At 34.5% G+C, this 19,998-nt stretch overlaps 2 protein-coding genes across 2 annotated transcripts; one reads left to right on the top strand and one right to left on the bottom strand.

Moving 5' to 3' along the window:
- The first annotated feature begins 3,130 nt into the window (after positions 1-3,130).
- LOC129951334 (CCR4-NOT transcription complex subunit 11) lies at positions 3,131-17,306 on the top strand. Its single transcript, XM_056063431.1, has 7 exons — positions 3,131-3,344; positions 3,540-3,631; positions 3,759-3,982; positions 4,061-4,555; positions 16,591-16,730; positions 16,793-16,958; positions 17,034-17,306. The coding sequence occupies exons 1-7, from the start codon at positions 3,307-3,309 to the stop codon at positions 17,160-17,162; spliced, it is 1,284 nt and encodes a 427-aa protein (XP_055919406.1). The 5' UTR covers positions 3,131-3,306; the 3' UTR covers positions 17,163-17,306.
- LOC129951335 (probable protein BRICK1-B) lies at positions 17,249-18,135 on the bottom strand. Its single transcript, XM_056063432.1, has 2 exons — positions 17,859-18,135; positions 17,249-17,792 (listed from the first exon to the last, which is right to left on the bottom strand). Exons 1-2 carry the CDS (start codon positions 17,977-17,979, stop codon positions 17,683-17,685), a joined length of 231 nt encoding a protein of 76 aa, XP_055919407.1. The 5' UTR covers positions 17,980-18,135; the 3' UTR covers positions 17,249-17,682.
- Positions 18,136-19,998: the final 1,863 nt, after the last annotated feature.

The following is a 19,998-nucleotide window of genomic DNA, read 5'->3' as shown; positions in this document are numbered from 1 at the left end:
AAATATATTAAAAATAAACTTGATTTATTATAAAGATGTTGCTTGATTGTCAAATGGTTAAAAGAAGATACAAACATGAGATTCTTGCTACATTCAAAGGGTACAAAAGTAAGAGATTACAAAATAAGTTGAATGCTTATTAAAATACGTTATCAACTTAAGACACGGTTTTTAAAACATCGAGCTTAAACCTTTCATTATTTACAATAAGTTCTTAATGTAGCTAGCCCGAGCCATTTTAGTTTCTCCACACACGGTCGATTTCGGATCGGCTCGGGTCCATTTGGCTGTGTCGTGTATGGAAAGCTTAAGGTTTGTAGAATAATATAAGTGACGTTTACCAAGTTTCTCTTGTTAGGTAACTCGAAACGTTCACCAAGTTTCAGCAAACGCACCTCAGACTTGTTTACTTCAATTATTGCTCATTTTGCATAAATTATTAAAACGATTTTTAAAAAATGGGAAATCAATAAAAAATTTTAAAAAAGAGTATAAGGAAATGTCAAAAAATGATAAATGCACATTTTTTGGAATTATTTAATTTTAATGGTGTTTTCGATAGGCAACTTAAATCAATTAATTCTTGATCTAGATCTGGGAAAACACAAATATCAACTGTTTTTGAATTCTATGAGGGAAAAACAAATTGATTTATTTTTGATTTAAGATCAAATCTGCAGATTGGATTTTTTGCATATTCACCCCTCCTTACACCAATACTAAAAGAATTTTGTTTTAAATATTTATCTGGGAATTTGACAGTTCTACCACACTCGTTAATATGTACTTTTACATTGAGAGAAACAAATTTTAACGAATTCTGAATTTGCCAATAGAAAACCATAAGAGTGAGGTCAAGGATTAAGGTTGTGTAATAAGTTACATTGGAAATATTGAGGGCACATTTCCCGTTCGAAAAGCTCGTATACTGACAAAAGACAGTTGTCATTTTAAAACTCATAAAATTACCTTTCTAAAAATAGGTGGATGAACTTTTCAAGCGAGTTCTGCAATCAGACGCTCTTTGAATAACATAGAAATTTTAGCTGAACAATCGTAACATTTGATATCAGTAAATTAAGTAAAACTCAATTGTGATTTAAAGTTGTTAAACAAAAAAAAAACTTAAATCATGGTTCAACTTCAGTAAATTGATGGGAATTTTGCTAAAAGGCGGAGCAAATACCCGTGTTTTTATGGAAAATCTAAAATCTAGTAGGATTTTACACGAATAACAAAATCAATATCCGCAGTATGAGTTCTACCGATAAAATTTAAAGTAGAATCATACTATGGATGGGTTTTTGACATTTATACGAGTCTCAAATGGATCTTATGTGATTTCGTTCTCAAATGTTGGTACTATTGATATTGAATTTGTATCACCAAGGCTGTGTTCGTTGAGTATTTTGAATCATTTGTTTTCCATTAGAGAAAAAAATCAATCTGTTACTGTTGATATTATTTAGTTTTGTTAATGAAAATGAACTAACTGGGCTTATTTTTTAAGAATAGAAAAGATAATTAAGTTTTGCTATGTTTCTACTAAAGGTTTATCTCAGTTAAGATTAAATAAATCATTTTGGTGTTTCCACAGCACAAGAAGATTTAAAAATGATTAAGTTTGACAGCACTTTCTCAAATGCAAATGGCGTTCCGATGTTTCTTATGAAGTGCAATTGAGATAGTTTGATTCATGTTAAATAATAAAGAACTGAATAGGTCAGCAACTTTTTTTGTTTTAATTTCATTAAAACAATAATATATTTTTTCTATACAAACATGCAAATATACAGACCATAATGCATTTTCTGTAAAACCAACTCCTCTACACAGGTTTTTCTTCTCTTCCTTTGAATCGACTCCGATCCCCGACCGAAATCGAGTCAAATCAAGCTCATTTCAACCCGTTTCAGTTATGTAAAGAATTGAGACGAGCTTCAAGCTCGCTTTAATACCACAAGTTAATGTAGTAGCCTACGAACAAACGCCGTTGTTGAAGTTTTAATTTTATGTCAAAGCTGCAATTGTTAAATGAACTATTTTTATAGAATCTCAATTTGAAGACGTTTTCTTACCATTCCTTCTTAAAAATTGTCCATGTTATTAGTTTTAGTTAGTTTTTTTGCTGAAGTTAATTTTAACTTTTGATTTTCACAAAACTTTCTTCTATTTGTGTGTTTTCTTTTATTATTATTTTGACAGATCTTCTTTCAGTTGTACCAATTCTTAAATACAAAAATCTGGCTACTGCCAAAGCCCTTTCTGGGGAATTTTCTACTTTACTATTTATAGAATTCCAAAAAAACACGGGTAATATTGAACCACGATCTTGCAACCAAATTTTAAAAATTGAATTAAGAAATTTGATGCTTTTAAAGTTGTTTGTCAATATTTAAGGTTTTCCACCTAGTGGTATCTTTTTAAATCATAGTTTATTTAGCCACTGACTGCTGTTACCCATTCGAAATTTTCATAGAAAGTCATTGACATGCCTTCACTAAACTAAATATATCGCTGAGCTCTTGAACAACATTTTGAAATGTCCAAGGCTTAGCCTAACAACGTTTCTTAACAGAGCTATGTTAACCGATTTGGGTACCTTCTACTTCATGCAAGATGGCACCCCATGCCACACTTTCCATGTCACAATTATATTTTCCCCACACAATAACAGCGAACTGTAATTTTAAAATGTACAGCATTTTTTAAATGAGTTTTAACATTTGCAATGCCTTTTTTAACAATATATCGTTTTAATTTTAGTATTAACAATGTATCGTTTTAATTTTAGTAATAGTGAAGTTCTAATTTATCAAATGTCAAAAATGACGGCTTCATAATTGAAAGCTGCTCAAATAAAATTTTAATTTGAAAAACAAAATTCGAATGTGAAATAGAAATATTTTGAAAAAGGAGCCTTTGTAATAATAATCATAAAAAGTGTATAAACACGTCGCTTTTCATCTCCTCATACATTTCCTAATAAAATTAAGGGCACGCTTACAATATTTGCATTTTTATTTTGTTTTCACGATATCTCACCACTCACCTTTATACGGCTTTGTATTTTTGCCATAAACGAGTCTCGCCATAATTCGCCATACCGCGTGAGCTGTCATTTCCATAATTTTTATTATGCCAGCTGCCATTCCTCATTGGCTGTCACCACTAACCCCCGTTCAATAATATTTTCATTTTTTCGTGTGTTTTGATTTTTCGTTTATTTTGGTAAACACAAGAAGAGAGGAGTCTGAACCGCGGTATTAAAATATTTATCCTTAAAAAATCCAGCAACAAGGAAAAATGTCGAACGCTGTGCAAGATTATGTTTACTTATACGAGTAAGTAACCAAAATAAAACCCAGCGTTTCAACAAATCGATCATTGATCAGCTTCAGAGACAGAGAGACAGAGCCCCGACCCGACCGACAACGACGACGGTGGAGAAGAAGAAAAAAATAAGAATTCTATATACACACAATTGGCCAAATATAATTTCGATAATCCTCGAATTAAAATTTATTCTTTTATTTCAGATTGCTGATGAACAAAAACATTGAGCACCAGCCATTCGAACTTATTTCAGCGGTAGTTCAGCACCGCTTTAACCACGGGAACTACTTAAGCGGTAAGTTTGATGTTTATGGTGCTTCGAGCTCATGGTTCTTGGGAGGTGGCGGCTCTTAGTTTTTTTTTTAGCTTATTCTTATCTTTTGTTTGGTAAAATATTTTGTTTTTTAACTCATTAAAAATAGTGGGCACTCTTCTGACTCTGCTAATCCGCCATGGTGACCTGCCGGGCATTTTGCAACGCATCAGCGCGTTCTACATAATCTATGATCTCTTTCACTCGGACGGGCAGGAAGAGAGCCCGTTCTCGGAATTCCTGCTGGCCCAGCTGCACAACAAGGACATGAGCGCTGGGCGGCAAATAGAGAGAAACTTCATTGTTCACCTGCTGGCCAACGGAACATCCGAAGTAAGATTTATTTTCTACTTGTTTTTTTTCAAGGTTAAATAATAAAATATTTTGTATTTACTTTCATTTGTTTTTAAGCTGGGAAAACAAACCCCAGGACACATCCTCAAATCAGAGCTCTTTCCCACCACTCTGGACCTGTCGTTTTTCAAATCGCAGTCGTGCGAACGACAGCGAGAAATTCCAGCTGCTGCACGTTCGGGTGTCATGAATTGTGCAGCAGCTGGAACTGGCATCCCAAATCCCCCCGGCCAAGAGTCGACGGTGCGCGAGATGATGGAGGGCCTGACATTAACCGATGTCAGTCCGCTTAACAACTCTTTAATGCCGCAAATGTATTCTGTCGCCCCACCACTAATGAACTTCGAGGACGAGCTGGTGTGGTTCGATCTAACTGTACCTTCGTACCATAAGCCGATGTTTGATTCGACAAATGATATCGGCGCCCAGGCCAAGCGGCTGATTGAGCGCGCCCTAACGCAGGCTTTAAGTCTTCCCGATCAGCAGCTTTTGTTGGACGAATTGAAAAGGGATCCAAATTTAGTTTACCAAATTGGATTGACTCCAGCAAAGGTAAATTTTCTTTCTTTCTTCTTCTTATTTTTTTCTGATTTTTAATTCATCGTTTTAAGTTTTCTCTCGTATCTCGTAAAATATCTGTTTTGTTTACACTTTTATCTCTGCCTCCAGCCCCAGCCCCAACCCAGTTCAACAACTGAGGCTGGGGTTGAAGAGAAGAAACAAAAAATCCATAACTGTATCTACGTACGTACGTACGTTGGGTTCGTACAAACGTCGACGACGGAAACGAAAACAAGTTAATTGATTATTTTCATTTTTTTTTTTTTTTCAATTTCATTTCATTGTTTTTGTTGTTGTTTTGATGAATAATTTTGTGTATTTTGTGTATATCTGGAAATCCGGGGGAGTATTATTGGGCATTGGCATTCGTCTTGTTCTGCTTTTGCTTCTGCTTCTCTCACTTTGACGTTTGTAAACACGTGGTTTTTCTGTAAACATCGATTTTTAACACAAAATGTTTTTCTGCTTTCTGTGATTCTGATTAAATTTATTCCATTGAAGTTAAAAACTTAGACTAGCAGATTTTTATCAAAGCTCTTTCTTCTCTTTATTGTTGCCTTGAATTTGGTTTGTTTGGTTTAGCTAAACGATACGCGATGCGACGCGGCTATAGGCGGCGCACGCATTGGTGAAATATTAGTCATTGTTGTTTTATTCGCAATTTCAATTTTTTAAGTTTATTGCGATATTTTTATTGTTTGCTTTCGAATTTCGACTTTTCGAGTGATGTCATCCACAAAAGAAAAACAGAAGAAGAACAAAGTATACCAAAGCTACTTGGTTCTTTGGTTTGGAGTTTTATTTACATATGCTCCGCTCCGTTGCTCATGATAAAGAATAAAAATAAACATTTTTTACGGACATCCATATCGTATCGGTCGAATGTTAATATCAGTCATCTTCAAGAGAAGGAAGAGCCGGTGTTTTAATTAGATACACAATTAAATAAAAAGTTTTGTCTAAAGGGAGGAATTTAAGTTTGATGAGTGAGAGAGTTTCAAATAGGTCAACAAGTTGAGAGTTTTCAATAACTGTCTGTATGGTTTTTTTGGTTGATGGTTATAATGATGCTTTTCTGAGAAGATTCTTTGAAGGTCAAATGAATGTCAAGAGTAGATTGTTGTTGTTGTTATTTTTGTTTTGCAGATTTGATTTTTTTTTTCAGGGAAGAAATGAAACAGGTTTCCTTACAATAACAACAACATTTAACACAAAATATTCCACCACTGTATTTTGTTGTGCCAAACACACAGTTTTCTTTCAAAATAAACAAATAGGTACACGATACAAGTTTTCACCCCCTGTGATTCCTTTTTTGCAAAATATACCTATTTTATGTTAACCCTTCTTATTGCATGGAATGTTTCAACTTCAAGCATAGAATGTGTTTAAGAAAATTATTAAATCTAGGGGTAGTTAATTTTATTAGAACACATCGCAATTGGTTTCGTTTAAGTTAGAAGGGTTGTGTGTTCTCAAAGATAAACAAAATAATAAGGAATTTAATGGAACAGGATGTGAGGATAAAGGAAATAGAAATAAATGAGACTACATAGAAATATCATGTTTTGCTCATTGTGCAAATTGGTCTGCTAAACGAGCTTGGAGCGTCTTCTAGGTGACATTTTTCTTTCGTGTTTGGTAGAAAACTTATTTAACAAAGACTTGTTTCAAATTTGAATTTAACAGAAGTAGGATACAATTAAAAATGGTTTTGAATGAAAAATGTTTTGAATTTCATTCATATTGAATTTCATCTTTGAGCTAAGTTGAAGAAGGAATGTTTGTTATTAGTTAGAATTACAATCAAAAATCACAGCTTAGACCAATGTGCAATTACTTTTAGGTGAATTCATAAATTGTTTAGTATGCTTATTTAAAATAATGTCCTAATCTCTATAAATACATACAATGTTGTGATTAGATTAGATAGATTTGTATTTACTTGCAATTATTTGTACAACTTCAGCAACAGTCTTTAAATCATGGTTTTGTCGTCTGCCTGATTGACAAAGTTTTAACTTTATTAAAATTTTATAATTAATTAAGTTGCAGTTTTGTTAACAAAAAATTTTCATCTCTAATTCTGCTTCTATAAATAAGTGCTGTTTTGCAATATATAAGCATTTTGGACACATCTACTTCATTTAAGAGAGCTAAAGTTTCGTTTTCTGATAAAAAGTCTCTACCGAGTACATTTCTTCTAGTTTCTCTCGGGACTGGATACCTTCCAATAAAATGAAAAATATCCTCTCGTTCAGCCATGTTGCAAATATCACATAGCAGTGGATGATCCTCGCGATGCGGAACGTAATTAATGTTTAGCAGTTCACCTCTTGCTCTACAATATTTATGTGCTGAAAGTAGTTTCTTTCATTAAGATTATAAGCCTGCTATAGATCATCCGATGAAGTGAGCTGGATTTGCCTGTTCTGTGAACACATTTCTAAAATTTTCACCCAGGCGCCTAATTACCTGGTTTAGTGACGATTTCCATGTACTCTGTTCACTGAGATTTAAAGTTACATCTGTATCTTCTGCTAGCCCAATCCACTCTTTAACCAATCCTGTTTTGCTATGTATCGCTTGTAAAGCTGCTTTTTTTGTAAGCGATTGTTGGGCATATTCAGTACTTTCAGAATGTAATCGACTTGCAACTTTATGAAGAGTGGGGATAAGCATGTTTCTAACATTATGATGTAGTTTGGGATGCATGAAGGAAGGCGAAATGTTCGTTTTAAATAAAATCGCAGGAGCTTTTCCACAGTCTCAAATTTCTTTGCTCCCCACACTTTGGCAGCGTAAAACAGGATTGATTGGGATACTGCTTCGAAAACTTTATATTTACTGCTATGTGCAATATTTTTGTTGTTGAAACATTATCTCCGTGCCACGTTAATCGCGGTTTTAGACTTAAAAAGTTTTTCGTTGAGGTGTTTTTCCATACTTAAGTTTTGATTAAAATATACTCCCAAGTATTTGTATTCTTTCACTCTTTCTATGTTCTCATTGTTGAAGTACCAGTGTTCCCTTGACCTTAACCTTCCTCCACCTTTCTTGATAACCATCAATTTCGACTTGTTAATGTTCACTACCAAGCTCCATCGTCTACAGTATTCAGAAAGTCGATTTATCATAAGCTGTAACGATTGCTGTGAGTTTGCCAGCAAGACTATATCATCTGCGAAGAGTAAGGCTTTATTGACCGCTAATGCATCATATCTAACACCTCCTGGTAATGCGTCAGTGATGTCAGTGAGATCACAGCCCTGTCTTACTCCTGACTGCGTCTGAAACCATTCAGATACCTGCTTTCCATTCCATATCGCTGCTCTCGTGTCTGCGTACAAGATCTGAATTACTCTTCCAAACTTAAACGACATCCCGGATCCAAACAACTTGAACATCAATGCGTTTCGATCAACTGAGTCAAATGCAGCTTTAAGATCCACAAAAAAAGTGTATAGCTTTTTATTTTTTTCAAAAAAAGCCTCTGCAATGCTTCTTAGAACGAATATATGATCGATGGTTGAGTAACCCGACCTGAATCCGGCTTGAGACTCACATAATAGATTATTCTAGTCTATCCACGTGTTCAGCCGTTTTAGTAGAATCACAGTAAAAAATTTGTAGGAATCGTTTAAAATCGAGATTCCTCTATAGTTGGCTGGATCTACGATGTTGCCTTTTTTGTGTATCGAAAAATTCAAAGCATCTTTAAACTGCTGAGGGATGATTCTAATTTCAAAAATTTGATTATATATGTTTGCCAGGTTCTTAATCAGTTCGTCAGTGCCATATCTGTCTGCACCTGCCGCTTTTCCATCTGCTATTGCGTTGACCGATACGCGAACCTCAGGCTGGGAAATTGCACTGTCTAAAATCTCGTCATGAATATAGGGTTGGGCATAGTAGATCAGAACATTGCTGGGATCAGCAGTTGGCACCTTACTCGGCGTTTTAAAATTTCCCACAAATTTTCGATGGGGTTCAGCTCAGGGGATTGAGCTGGCCAATCAAGCATTTCAATGTTTTTACCTCCAAAAATTCTTTAACATACTTCGAGGTGTGTTTTGGATCGTTATCGTGTTGGAATCTCTAAACCAACGGCATCACTTCCTCGGCATATGGAAGCATTACTTTTCCCAGCATATTTTTGTATCTGAATCTATCCACATCCCTGACCTAAAAAAAACCCATACCATTGTCGAGCCATGTTTCAAAGTACCCCGAACATGATTTGGCTTATATCGGGTCCTAGGTTCTCGCCGCACAAACACTATACCGTCCGAAGAAAACACATTAAATTTGCTCTCATCGCTAAAGAGAACTGTCTTCCATCGTTACAAAGCCAAGTTTAAGTATTTGCTGGCAAATTGAGTTTTGCACAAGCTTTACCTTCTTTGACGATGTTTTATGGTCAACAAAGTTTCTTAACTGCTCGATATGCCCTTAAATTTACCTCCTTGGCATGTCTACGCACAGTGCTCGAATCAACCATTAAATTGAGCTCCTTCACAATGGATGCCGACGAGATAAATGGTTCCCGCGGAATCAGATTTTATATTCTTTGGTCAAGGCGATGGTCCGTTTTACGTGGACGACCACCTGAGTGTCTTGTTTCTATGGGCCAATTATTTCGATCCCTTGAAATAACTCTGAAATGATCGCTTCATGGATTTTTAACCGATTTCCTTCGCCTTATCCCGCACTTAATTGCTGCGATAGTTAATTTGTTTTAATTTTCGTTTTTGCTGTCAGAACTCTGAAATTTAGAATTTTTAGGATTCTATTTATCAACATTTTTATCTATCGCACACTTCAAAAAGTTATACAGAGCTCATTTGACTTTTAGCCAGAGAAATCTGTTTTTGTTTTATTCTTCTGCTTAGATATGGGCAGGTTCATACGACATAAGGGACTTGAAAGTAAGGCAAGTTTCTACCATCTGATTGGCCAGCTCTCAAAAATTTGCCTTCCAATTAGGCAACTTTATTGGAAAGTTGACTGGAAAGTTAGTCAAAACAAATCTCCCAACTATCCAGTCAAGTCTACTTCTGCCAAACTGACAGTTGACCATGTCTTTTCCTTTAACTGAAAGTTGAACTTTATTACTCTATGATTTATTTATTTTTTGCATAGTTTAATTTAATGTTTTGTGTAAAAGGGTTCCTTGTCAATTTGTAAAAGAAATAATTAATATTTTCTTATAGTACAAAATAAAAATCGTGATGGACTTGTACCTTGTCTGAGGAGTGTTTTGTAGGCAGTAATGTTTTTGGTAGTTTTGGTACCATGAACTTAAAGTAGAGGGTTGTGAAGTAAAGTTCTGAATTTGAAATTTATGATCAAAATGTATATTCAAAGAATGAAGTTGACTGCAAATAAAGTCCGTTATGTTGTCTGAACCTGCCCAATATAAACTGGCCGATTTCGCAGGTTGTTAAAATAAAGTCTCAGTCTCAGAAATCATTTAGTGATTTACTTAGAAATTTACCATAAGATATTGACGATATTTTGTTTATTGTATTTAATAAAATTACATACAAAGGAGATCTAGTAATTGGTAAAATAAAGAACTTAGCCGGAATAAATTGATAAACAATCATCAATGTATAAATACTACACAAACGGATATTGAAATATGTTATGTGAATAAGAACTTGTTCTGGCATTTTTTGAATATCAGTAGATGTGCTGATTTGAATCTTTAACTTATTTATCTATGTGGTGGTACATAAAGAGAACCATAGTGTACAGTTTGTACATAAAATTGCATTAAATTTTGTCATACAAAATAGAAAAAAATCTTCTAATCTGATTTTAAATTAAAAATCATCAAAATTAGCGCTGATGACCAGTTTGTAGAGAGTTAGACAGAGCTAGGAAATTGTCTTCGCAGGACACTGCCTAATAGGTTGGCATGCATTTCAACTTGGAAATATTTTTCCAGAAGCTGCATGGGTGAAGAAGAAGAAGAGGAGACAGTGTCTCACCTTCTGTATATATGTCACAAAGGCGAATGTTCCACTTAGCAGACTTCTAATACAACGATACTATTGATCTGATAAATTCCTACATTTATAGTCTTTAAAGAAGATCTTAAATCTATTTGAAATCACGTGTAGTAGTAGTAGTAAAATGGTTTTTTATTTCCGACTTAATATTATCTAAAAGTTAACATTTTCAAATAAGATTTTAAGTTTTTTTTTAAATTTAAAAACGCAAAACTTTCGACATTGACAAACGTCGTCTTTCGTGATAGTGATAATTTAAATTTTGTACTGGTTATATTCTCTCACTAGTTAATTTCGGTATGGTAAGGCTACAGTAATAACGTTCGCAAGTCCTTCAAAACTGGTGCTTTTTTCTCCATTGAGAACCTTGATTATTTCCGCTTCTGTTAACCAAACTTTCCCAAGGAAGGCCACCCTAAATTCCTTTAAACCCGGACATCTGCCCAAGAAGTTCTGGATGTTTTCTTCCTCCCTTAAGTTGCACACAGTATATAATGATGATGCGTTCTGGCCAAATCCGTTTCCATTAAGCTTGATTAAATCACATCTTGCCTTTAAAATCCAGGTGATCTTTTTCAGTTCGAAACCATCGTTAATGTAAATCTGTCCTCTTTAATGATCCAGATGTTTGTAGATTCGCGTACAGCTCTCAGATTGCCTTCGTAGGTTTTCTCGTTGATCCTCTGATTTCAACAGCAGCAATAGATCATTGCCTTTTTGGATCCAATTAATTTGACAAATAAATCTCTCATCCTAACGCAGTCCAAAACAATATCCAAGGTTGTTCAATTCCTTTACTCAGAACAATTTTTCCCTCCAAAGCATTTTTGTTAGCTGATGCAGTAGTCTTGTTGCACTGTATTCGAATATTTTTTTGATATATATCTGAGGTGAAGGTCAAGGGTTTAGTAATGTCCGTCCTCCCTCCAAGTTTTCATTGCCAAAGAGTAGTTTGAAGTTAATGTAGGTAATTTTAAAATTCGTTTAAAAAAATAGCGTTGAAGTTTATCCACTTCCTCAAACACTCCAAAGCCCCAGTTCTACATTTGGTTCTTAAGTTGATTTTTCTTTTTGCTAGAAAACATCGCCTCGTCGAGTTTATGCTGTTCTTGGCTGCAGTGTTTCTTTTTTCTACGTGCTTTGAAAACGACATCTTTAGTAAAAGTAAGACTCCTTAGTAAATATATTTGGAGACAATTCGAATTTTTTCTCCATTTATTGTCCAATTTTCTTGACTAGATAACCTTCCACCATTTCTGAACACCATTATCTCAGATTAAGGTAGATTAACTTCTAGGTTCCATTTAATGCAGTAACATTCCAGTTGCGTTATCATCTGCTGCAAGACCGTGACATCATCCGCCAGTATAACCATATGGTCTTCATAAACCTTATTTTGAACAAGTCAATAAAGAGTCCTCCTCCTAAAGATTCATGCAAATCGTTTATATACAGTGCGAAAAGCAATGGTGATAGCAAGCATCCTTGGTTGACTCCAAAAAGTGTCTCAAAATATTCGGAGAGCTCTTCTCCCGTCCAAACAGCTGATTGTGTGTTGAAATCTCTGCAAACCAACTACTAGTCAAGTCTTCGTGTGTTGGCTTTTCCTGCCAGCAACAACCTTAACCTAACCTAAGGCAAAATAAAATTTGTATTTTTTAATTGTGTGGGAGTGGATAATTGAGTGTTCGAATCCTTAAAATTCAGAGAAATTTGAATGCGAAAAGGAATAGGGGTACTTTGGTATAGCTTTTCTCCACAATTTAACAATATATCATTAGAAAGTTTAGCTCTAATTTTCGTCATGATATACAATTCCATGCAATTTCCATCAAGCCTCTTAAATGGAAACGGCATTTTAACTTATTTGCCAAAGTCCATATTAGCAGAAAAGATCATGGTAACCAAATAATTCGCATAACGGTATATTCAATTTCTTTCAATTTCATTTAGTGAATTAAATGAATGGGAATAATTGTGTGTCTATAGTGTTAACCAGTTGTGATATATTAAAGTTGGAAAGCTTTGTTAAAGAGCATTGTTTTTAATAATGCAAATAGAATTGTAAGCAATGTGGCTTAGACAGTATATTACAATTTTAGAGATATTTTGGAAAAAGGTGTCGTAGTAAGAGATAAACGATAGTTTTTACTTATTTTCACTTCTAAACTTGTTCAAACTCTTAGCTGATGTCAATAGGTATAATTTAGTTGTTGAGATTTTGGCATAAATCATTCTGATTTGGAAAGAGCTTTTCTTATACTCGTACGTTAGTAAACTCCATAGCACCTAATAATTTGTTAAGTTCTTGTTTCGAGGCACTAGGTAGACTATGTCGCATATATTTTAGCCCGTTCTATTTTGTTTACAGTCTTAGCAATATTTTGCCCAGCACACAACCAAATATTAAAACTCGATTAATTATACCAAAACGTATGTTTAACATACATCTTAACAACTTTTTTTCTGTGTTGTTAAGTAATGGATCATTTGATTGGAATAGAAGTGTTTTTCAAATAATTTCTGAGTTGACACTAAAGAGCTTCTTTTGTTTTCGTCGATGATACTGACCTTAAATTACATGACCATTTATTCAGAGAAATCAATTCATTGAGAAATCAATTGATTTTGATTTAATTATGATGCGAAAAGTAACTCAGTATGTGGATTTCCTCGTTATTGACAAAAAAAAGTATATTATAGTTTTTGAATTAATGGATAACATATTACCATAAACCTAAGTTTTCACATTAAAATGTGTAAACCATAAAATCTGTATGGTCCGAATAATTTTTTGAGAAAAAAACTCAGTCAAGAAATTTTTCTTGTAAAATTGTGATTGTTTTGATACTTGACCATGCTAAGCACAGTTGTGCCTATTAAGGTAGTCTTTACTAAGTTAAAATGACATCATCACTTAAGATGATTTTTTTGATGAAAATCCAGTTTTCATTTATGTATGTATTTTTAAAGACTCATTCAGTAAAGATAGGACGTTGCTGTTGGTTCAATTGGTTTTAGCTTATGTCTAAACTGAACCTTAAAAGACGAACGGCCAGTCTTTGTACAAGAATATGTTGCAATATCGTTATTAGCATGCATAATTCCAGAGATTGAAGAAAAACCCACAAACCTAGGTTTTTTTTAATAATTTTAATTTTATTTATAAGATTGATTTATTTCTCTTAAAGTAATTTTGATATCATATTTAACATTAGCATGGCCTTGCCCGTCACCTCAGATGGCAAGCAAAATAATATAATATAAATAAACAATTTATAATAATAAGTTTTTTTTTAAAGAAACAATTTTTGTTTTTAAATAAATGTTTGGTACTTGGGTTGGGTATTTTTTGTTTTTGGTGAACTTTTTTTTTAAATTCTTCTGCTATTATTTTGGATCTGTAGCTAGCAGCTTCCTTACAGAATGCAGCAAGCAGCTTCCATCCTTCACATCCATTTAAAATTTCTCTAATGTTATTTCCGATATGTCGAAAAAAATCCTTCTTATCTTACTGAGAACGGGGCATATTGCTATAAAATGGAATATATGCTCTCGTGATCCAAGGTTACATAAAGTGCAAAATAAAGGAAGATCATGCCTGTGTGCTTTGAAATTCAAGTTAAGCAGTATTCATTTAAGCCGTAATTAAGTGTGCAGTAGTATCGTCTAAAAAGAGATGACTGCGCTTGCTCTTTAAACTCCTCTCTCAGTTTCTCATCCAGTCTACTTATGAAAACTTACAAATTCTCTCTCCGAGCATCCATATTAGCAAACGTAACATTTAGATCCAGGTTGTATCTTCTTGACATTGTTGCCACTTTTTTGTAAAACAAAGATTTGGAAGAGATAGCATGTTACAATAAGCTTAGTTAGACGGTTAGATGGCTGCGACATTGCTTTCATTATATAAGCAAAGTGAAGCTTCAAGGTTGCAGTAAATAATGGCGAACATCCCGTTTCTGATAAAAACATATAGTTTGGACAGTTCGAAGGGAGTTTGAACAATCTCTTGAGAGCTTCTTCACTTTGCTCGTAACCCCAAACCTGAGCATCGTAAAACATGACTGATTTAGAAGTCGCATCAAAAAGTTTATACTTTGCACTTAAACTGAGTGTACACGAATTAATGCAGGATTTCCATGTAGAGTTCAGTGCTGTTTTAGCTAGCTGAAGCTTGTTGGAAATTCGACGTTTCAAAGATAAATTTGATACTCCTTGACGATTTCAATATCTTCACCACCAAAATTCCACTTTTCATTTTGGGCATACAGTCCACCAGCCTTTCGAATTATCATTATTTTCAAATTCACCGCGAGATTCCATTTTTCGCAGTATTCTGCAAGGTCCAAAATCATGCGACTTAAATCATGCCTGAGTCGTGTCCGATAAGAAAACAATATCAACAGCATACATGAGCACTTTAATTCTCCTTCCAGTCCACCAAATTCCATCTTTGCGGTGCACATTATTCGGGTCGTCAAGAAACAGAATGAACAAAAGAGTACTTAGAACACACCCCTGTTTTACTCCCATGTTTGTTGGAAATCATTTCGAAAATATCTTTCCATTCCAAAGTTCTGATTGTGCATCCGCGTACAAGAGTTTTAGAATATTTAGTATCTTTGTGGACATTCCCATCGATGACAATTTGTAAAATAGTGACCTTCTATCGGTAGAATCAAAAGCTGCTTTAAAATCGACGTAAAAAGCATACATAATGTTGGTTCTGGAACGATTGCGCAATATTCATTAGAGTAAAAATCTGGTTGATTGTTGAATGATTTTGCATAAATCCAGCCTGAAAATCACTTAGCAGGTTCTCCTGAACAGATGAAAAATCTTTAATGAAGAGTTCAGGAAGGAAATTTCTCTATAATTCTCGGCAAAACTTATGTCACCTTTTTTATGTAATTGAAAGAAAATCGCCTTTCGGAAGTGATTAAAAGAGTAAGTCAGCATAAATCCTCTTCTGTAAGACTCTTGTAGCACTCAAAAGGTATTCTGTTTTCCCCTGGAGCTTTGTTCAACTTTGTTTTTGCGATGGCCTCTTTGACTTCCTCCAAACTTATGCATCTAACTAGATAGTCATTTTCTACTAGAGGGCTGGCATATTGTACTAAAGGGCCGTTGTTTATTGGGTTGAGAAATTTGAAGAAATGCTGCTTAAGTATATTAGGGTGTAACTTACGACAAATTGTGAAGAATCTGCCATATATACATCTTATAGCTTTCCAAAACTGTTTTGCATTTGTTGCGCTTGAAGCTTCCTGCACTAGTTGAGCAAAATGATGAAATGAAATCTAGGTTTTCGACTACACTATGGGATGCAGCTGTGAATTTCTCAGTTCTTCTTAAGCAACACACACGGTTTCGATTCTTCATTTTACTAACTAGTCATAACAGCTCAAAATGTATCACTAGTTTCCGATAGGTATTTCATAACTACCTAAAAGTTTTTTGCGACTGAAAAATGTTCTCCATGTTTGTAGTGAATTTTTCTTTCCTTATTGATTTTTACTACTTAAAGACGCCTTTAATGCCGACAAACTACAGATATTTGTCATATTCGCCACAATTAAGTAAAGTAAAATCAGATCCATTATTTCATTGATTAAAATGGCGTTTTCATTTCCCTTCATCGAAATTAATTAATCACTGAGTTCGCTAAATTTCTTAAACAACCAAAGTGCTAAGGCCAATTTCACAGCTTTCAATATTTTAAAGATTTCTTCAGAGATTTGATTAACGATAAACCCCTCCGTTAAATTTTAAAAGTCTGATAGTGAAAATATGATAAATGAGAAACTATAGATATAAGTAAAGAAACAAGTGTATGGTGTAGAGAAATTAGATATCAAATGTCTCCTAATGATTGTGATCAAAGAAGAGTAACCAAGGTTGCTCTAGAAATTCGTCATATTTCTTTCATTCAAAAGTAACGTTTCCACATTGAATAACAGTCCTAGTCCTTGAAAATCTATTTAAAAATATTTTCTTTCTTTTCAGTTACCCCAATTGGTTGAAAATAATCCAATTATTTCCATCGAAATTCTTCTAAAACTAATGGACTCCATGCAAATCACTGAATATCTCAATGTTCTAGTTAATATGGAGATTACCTTGCACTCAATGGAAGTTGTGAATAGGTAACTAGACTTTCATTCTAAGTAAAAAAAACACAATTTAAATCTTCCCTTTCTTTTTACAGACTTACAACCTCAGTTGATTTACCGACCGAATTCGTCCATCTCTATATAAGCAATTGCATCTCAACTTGTGAGACAGTTAAGGATAAGTATATGCAAACAAGATTGGTTCGTCTGGTGTGCGTCTTTCTTCAGAGTTTGATACGCAACAAGATTATCAATGTTAAGGTACATCAAAGAACCTACAACTTTCTTTCCATTTCCATATTTATTAATGAATTTTTGTTCTGTTTCTTTTAATAGGATCTATTTATTGAGGTACAAGCCTTTTGTGTGGGTTTCAGTAACACCAAGGAAGCTGTCGGCTTATATCGTTTGCTCAAGCATTTGGAAATGGACGAAGGCCAACAAAACAATGGAAATCCAAAATAGAAAGGCACCAGCCATCATCATCCAACAACCAACAACAACAAAAAAACCCATCAAACAAAACAAAAAAAGCAACAAAAACAATTACATAGAAATGCATAATGCTACTCTTTTAAAATTTTATTAAAAATATAAACTAATGCATAATGTGAATTCCTTTTTCTTAAAAAGCAAAAACAGAAAACAAAACAAACAAAAAAAAGAAGAAATATGAAAGAAAGGACAAAATGTTGAATTGGCTTTCACACATGAAATCATTATTTGAAACTTTGTTAAGAACGAAAGTTACAAAAACAGAATAGAACAAAAGCAAAACACATTTTGTTTTCCTTGGAATAAAAAGTATTTAAAATAAAATAGTCTCTCGCTGTCTTATAAAATAAAACAAAAACAAAAAAAACAAGAAAAGTAGAAATTGTTGTTCGCCTTTGCTTCCTTCGTTTTGTGTGTTTCTGTGGTTGGGTTTGGATTTCCCTGTTTCCTGTCTCTTCTTCTGTTTTTTAGAGTTTGTTCTTCTTGTGTTTTATGTGAGGGTTTCGCCTTGAGTAACGCAGGCTTCCAGGTAATCAATACGGCGCTCGAGAGTTGTTAGTTTCTCGTTCAGGACTGCCAGTCTAGATCGACAAGACATGTCTAAGAGAAAGGAACGAGAATGTAGTTATTTGTTATAGTTCATGATGATTCAAAGTGTTTACTCACCAAAGGAATTTAGGAAGTCAGTGATTCGTTTTATGCTGGCGGTTATAACTTCGATGTACTCCCGATTGGCCCAGTCTTGATGGATTTGTTTTTGGATAGCTTCTCGGTGGACACCACTCATGTTTGCTTGATTTGGAAGATACTTTGTTTTTATTTTTGTTTGCTATATTTTTTGTGTTGTAAAAATAGGAAATTGGGCAAGAAAAACAACAAAATATTGAACTTTTTTATTTTTATGGGAATGGCTAGTTTTGTGACAGATGTAATTGCAATTGGAAGACAAGTGCAGTCATTCGAGACTCGTAAGGGTGGCTTACAGAATATTGACAGAAAAAGCCTTTTGAGAGGGTGACCAGCTTAGGAGTATTTATTTCATATATCATTAAGGGTTTTCCAAAAAGGCTTTAGTTTTGAATTAAAAAAAATATTTTCAAGAGAATTTAATTGGTGTTTATTTTATTTTAAAGAAGAAAAGAAATAAGGAAGTATGTAGGTCTCCGATAATTTCGCAAATTAATTAAATCAAATATGGAGCAGTAGTAAATAGCACTTTTCTTTTAAGAGGACCATAAGAAAATGGTGTAAGGAGACAATCAATTGTGATCACCTCAGACTTTTCTTCAAAAATTTGCAATATGATTAGTTGCTTGAGTGCTACACAGCGCCTTTGTTTTTCTTTAAACAGAATCAATTGATATCAAGACTTTTCAATTCCATTCAAAACACTAATCACAATACCAACCAGTTTTGGATTTTTTTGGGCCCCAAAAAATAAGTTTAACGGTTAATGAAGGCAAAACAAAGTACATGCTGTCGTCAAACGCATAAAACAACACCAGCGCTGAGATTAAACGCAGAATAACTCTTGCTTATCGCTGTTTCTTTGGGCTAAGAAAGCAGTTGAGGGGTAAAGTCCTCTGTCGAGGGACCAGTGTCGCTATATAAGACTCTTATCATCCCAGTCCTGCTATTCGGTGCAGAAGCATGGACTATGTCAAAAGCGGATGAAAGCACCTTGGATCGGTTCGAGAGAAAAATTCTTCGTGTGATCTAAGGTCCCATAACCATTGAAAGGGAGTGGATTAAAAGATGGAACGACGAGCTGTTCGGGCTGTACAGTGACTTAGATTTCGCCAGAAGGGTAAAAGTCCAACGACTAAGATGGCTGGGTCACGTAAAGCGCATGGAAACCAATGCTACAGCCCGGAAAGTCTTCGAATCCACACCCACAGGACAGCGCAGTAGAGGAAGACCTCGAATCAGATAGCGTGCACAAATAGAAAGTGACCTCACCCAACTTGGAGCTCGAAAATGGAGACATCTAGCTAGGGACCGAGCTAGATGGAGAAGTTTGTTGGGTGAGGCCCTAGTTCACACAGGACTGTACCGCTACCTTAAGTAAATAAGTAAGTATAAAAAATCAAACCTCTTATTGGAAAAATCATATACAAGTGGTGTGTAATTGTACATATGATGCTATTGTTAGTTGAAGATTTTCACACAAATTAACATTATTGTACTTTACTCACTTTTTTAAATATTTAAAAAAAAATTGCTTCTGGTTCTTAAATAACACGTAACAAGCTGTCAATTGTGTGAATGACATTTAAAATAACCCAAGATATTCAAAAAAATCAAATGGGGTGGCGCAACAGTCCGTTATGAACCAGGGCCTAGTGGCTTACAACTCTCAACCATTCCTGTGTGCGAGTACTGTTGTCAGGAATGGAAGGGACCTACAATTCAAGGCCGAATCCGAACGGCTAGTTTGAGAAAGCACTTTTTCATGACAAGAATTACTCTTGAAGGATTTGTCAATTCCTCGCAAGAGGCAGTACCCGCGAAAATTATTTTTTTTAAAATTAAGGTGGCACAGGCAGGGATTGAACCCAAGACCACTTGCATGACAGGCCAACGCACTAACCATCATGCCACGGGTACATAGATATTCTGTGTGAATAAAAAATATAAATAACTGCCTCTTGTCAAGATGAACTCAAAACTTTTGATTTGTAAAGAAAATATAATATTTATTTACTGATTAAAACTAAAATATACATTAGAATGCGCAGAAGGCGACTTATCCCTTTTAAACGACGTCGACGACTCCCTATCTCTCCTTCTTCCGATGAGTTTCTGG

The sequence above is a fragment of the Eupeodes corollae genome, chromosome 3 (assembly GCF_945859685.1).
Source record: "Eupeodes corollae chromosome 3, idEupCoro1.1, whole genome shotgun sequence".
Lineage (NCBI taxonomy): Eukaryota > Metazoa > Arthropoda > Insecta > Diptera > Syrphidae > Eupeodes > Eupeodes corollae.
The sequence above is the reverse complement of the archived record's forward strand: the minus strand, read 5'-3'. Positions and strand labels throughout refer to the sequence as shown.

Bases quoted from the DNA above. Each gene is read 5' to 3' on its own strand.
- LOC129951334 (XM_056063431.1), top strand. From the start codon at position 3,307: ATGTCGAACGCTGTGCAAGATTATGTTTACTTATACGA. The intron at 3,632-3,758 runs GTAAGTTTGATG...CATTAAAAATAG, and splicing joins CCACGGGAACTACTTAAGCG to TGGGCACTCTTCTGACTCTG. The intron at 4,556-16,590 runs GTAAATTTTCTT...CTTTCTTTTCAG, and splicing joins TTGGATTGACTCCAGCAAAG to TTACCCCAATTGGTTGAAAA.
- LOC129951335 (XM_056063432.1), bottom strand. From the start codon at position 17,979: ATGAGTGGTGTCCACCGAGAAGCTATCCAAAAACAAATCCATCAAGAC. The intron at 17,793-17,858 runs GTGAGTAAACAC...CCTTTCTCTTAG, and splicing joins TGACTTCCTAAATTCCTTTG to ACATGTCTTGTCGATCTAGA.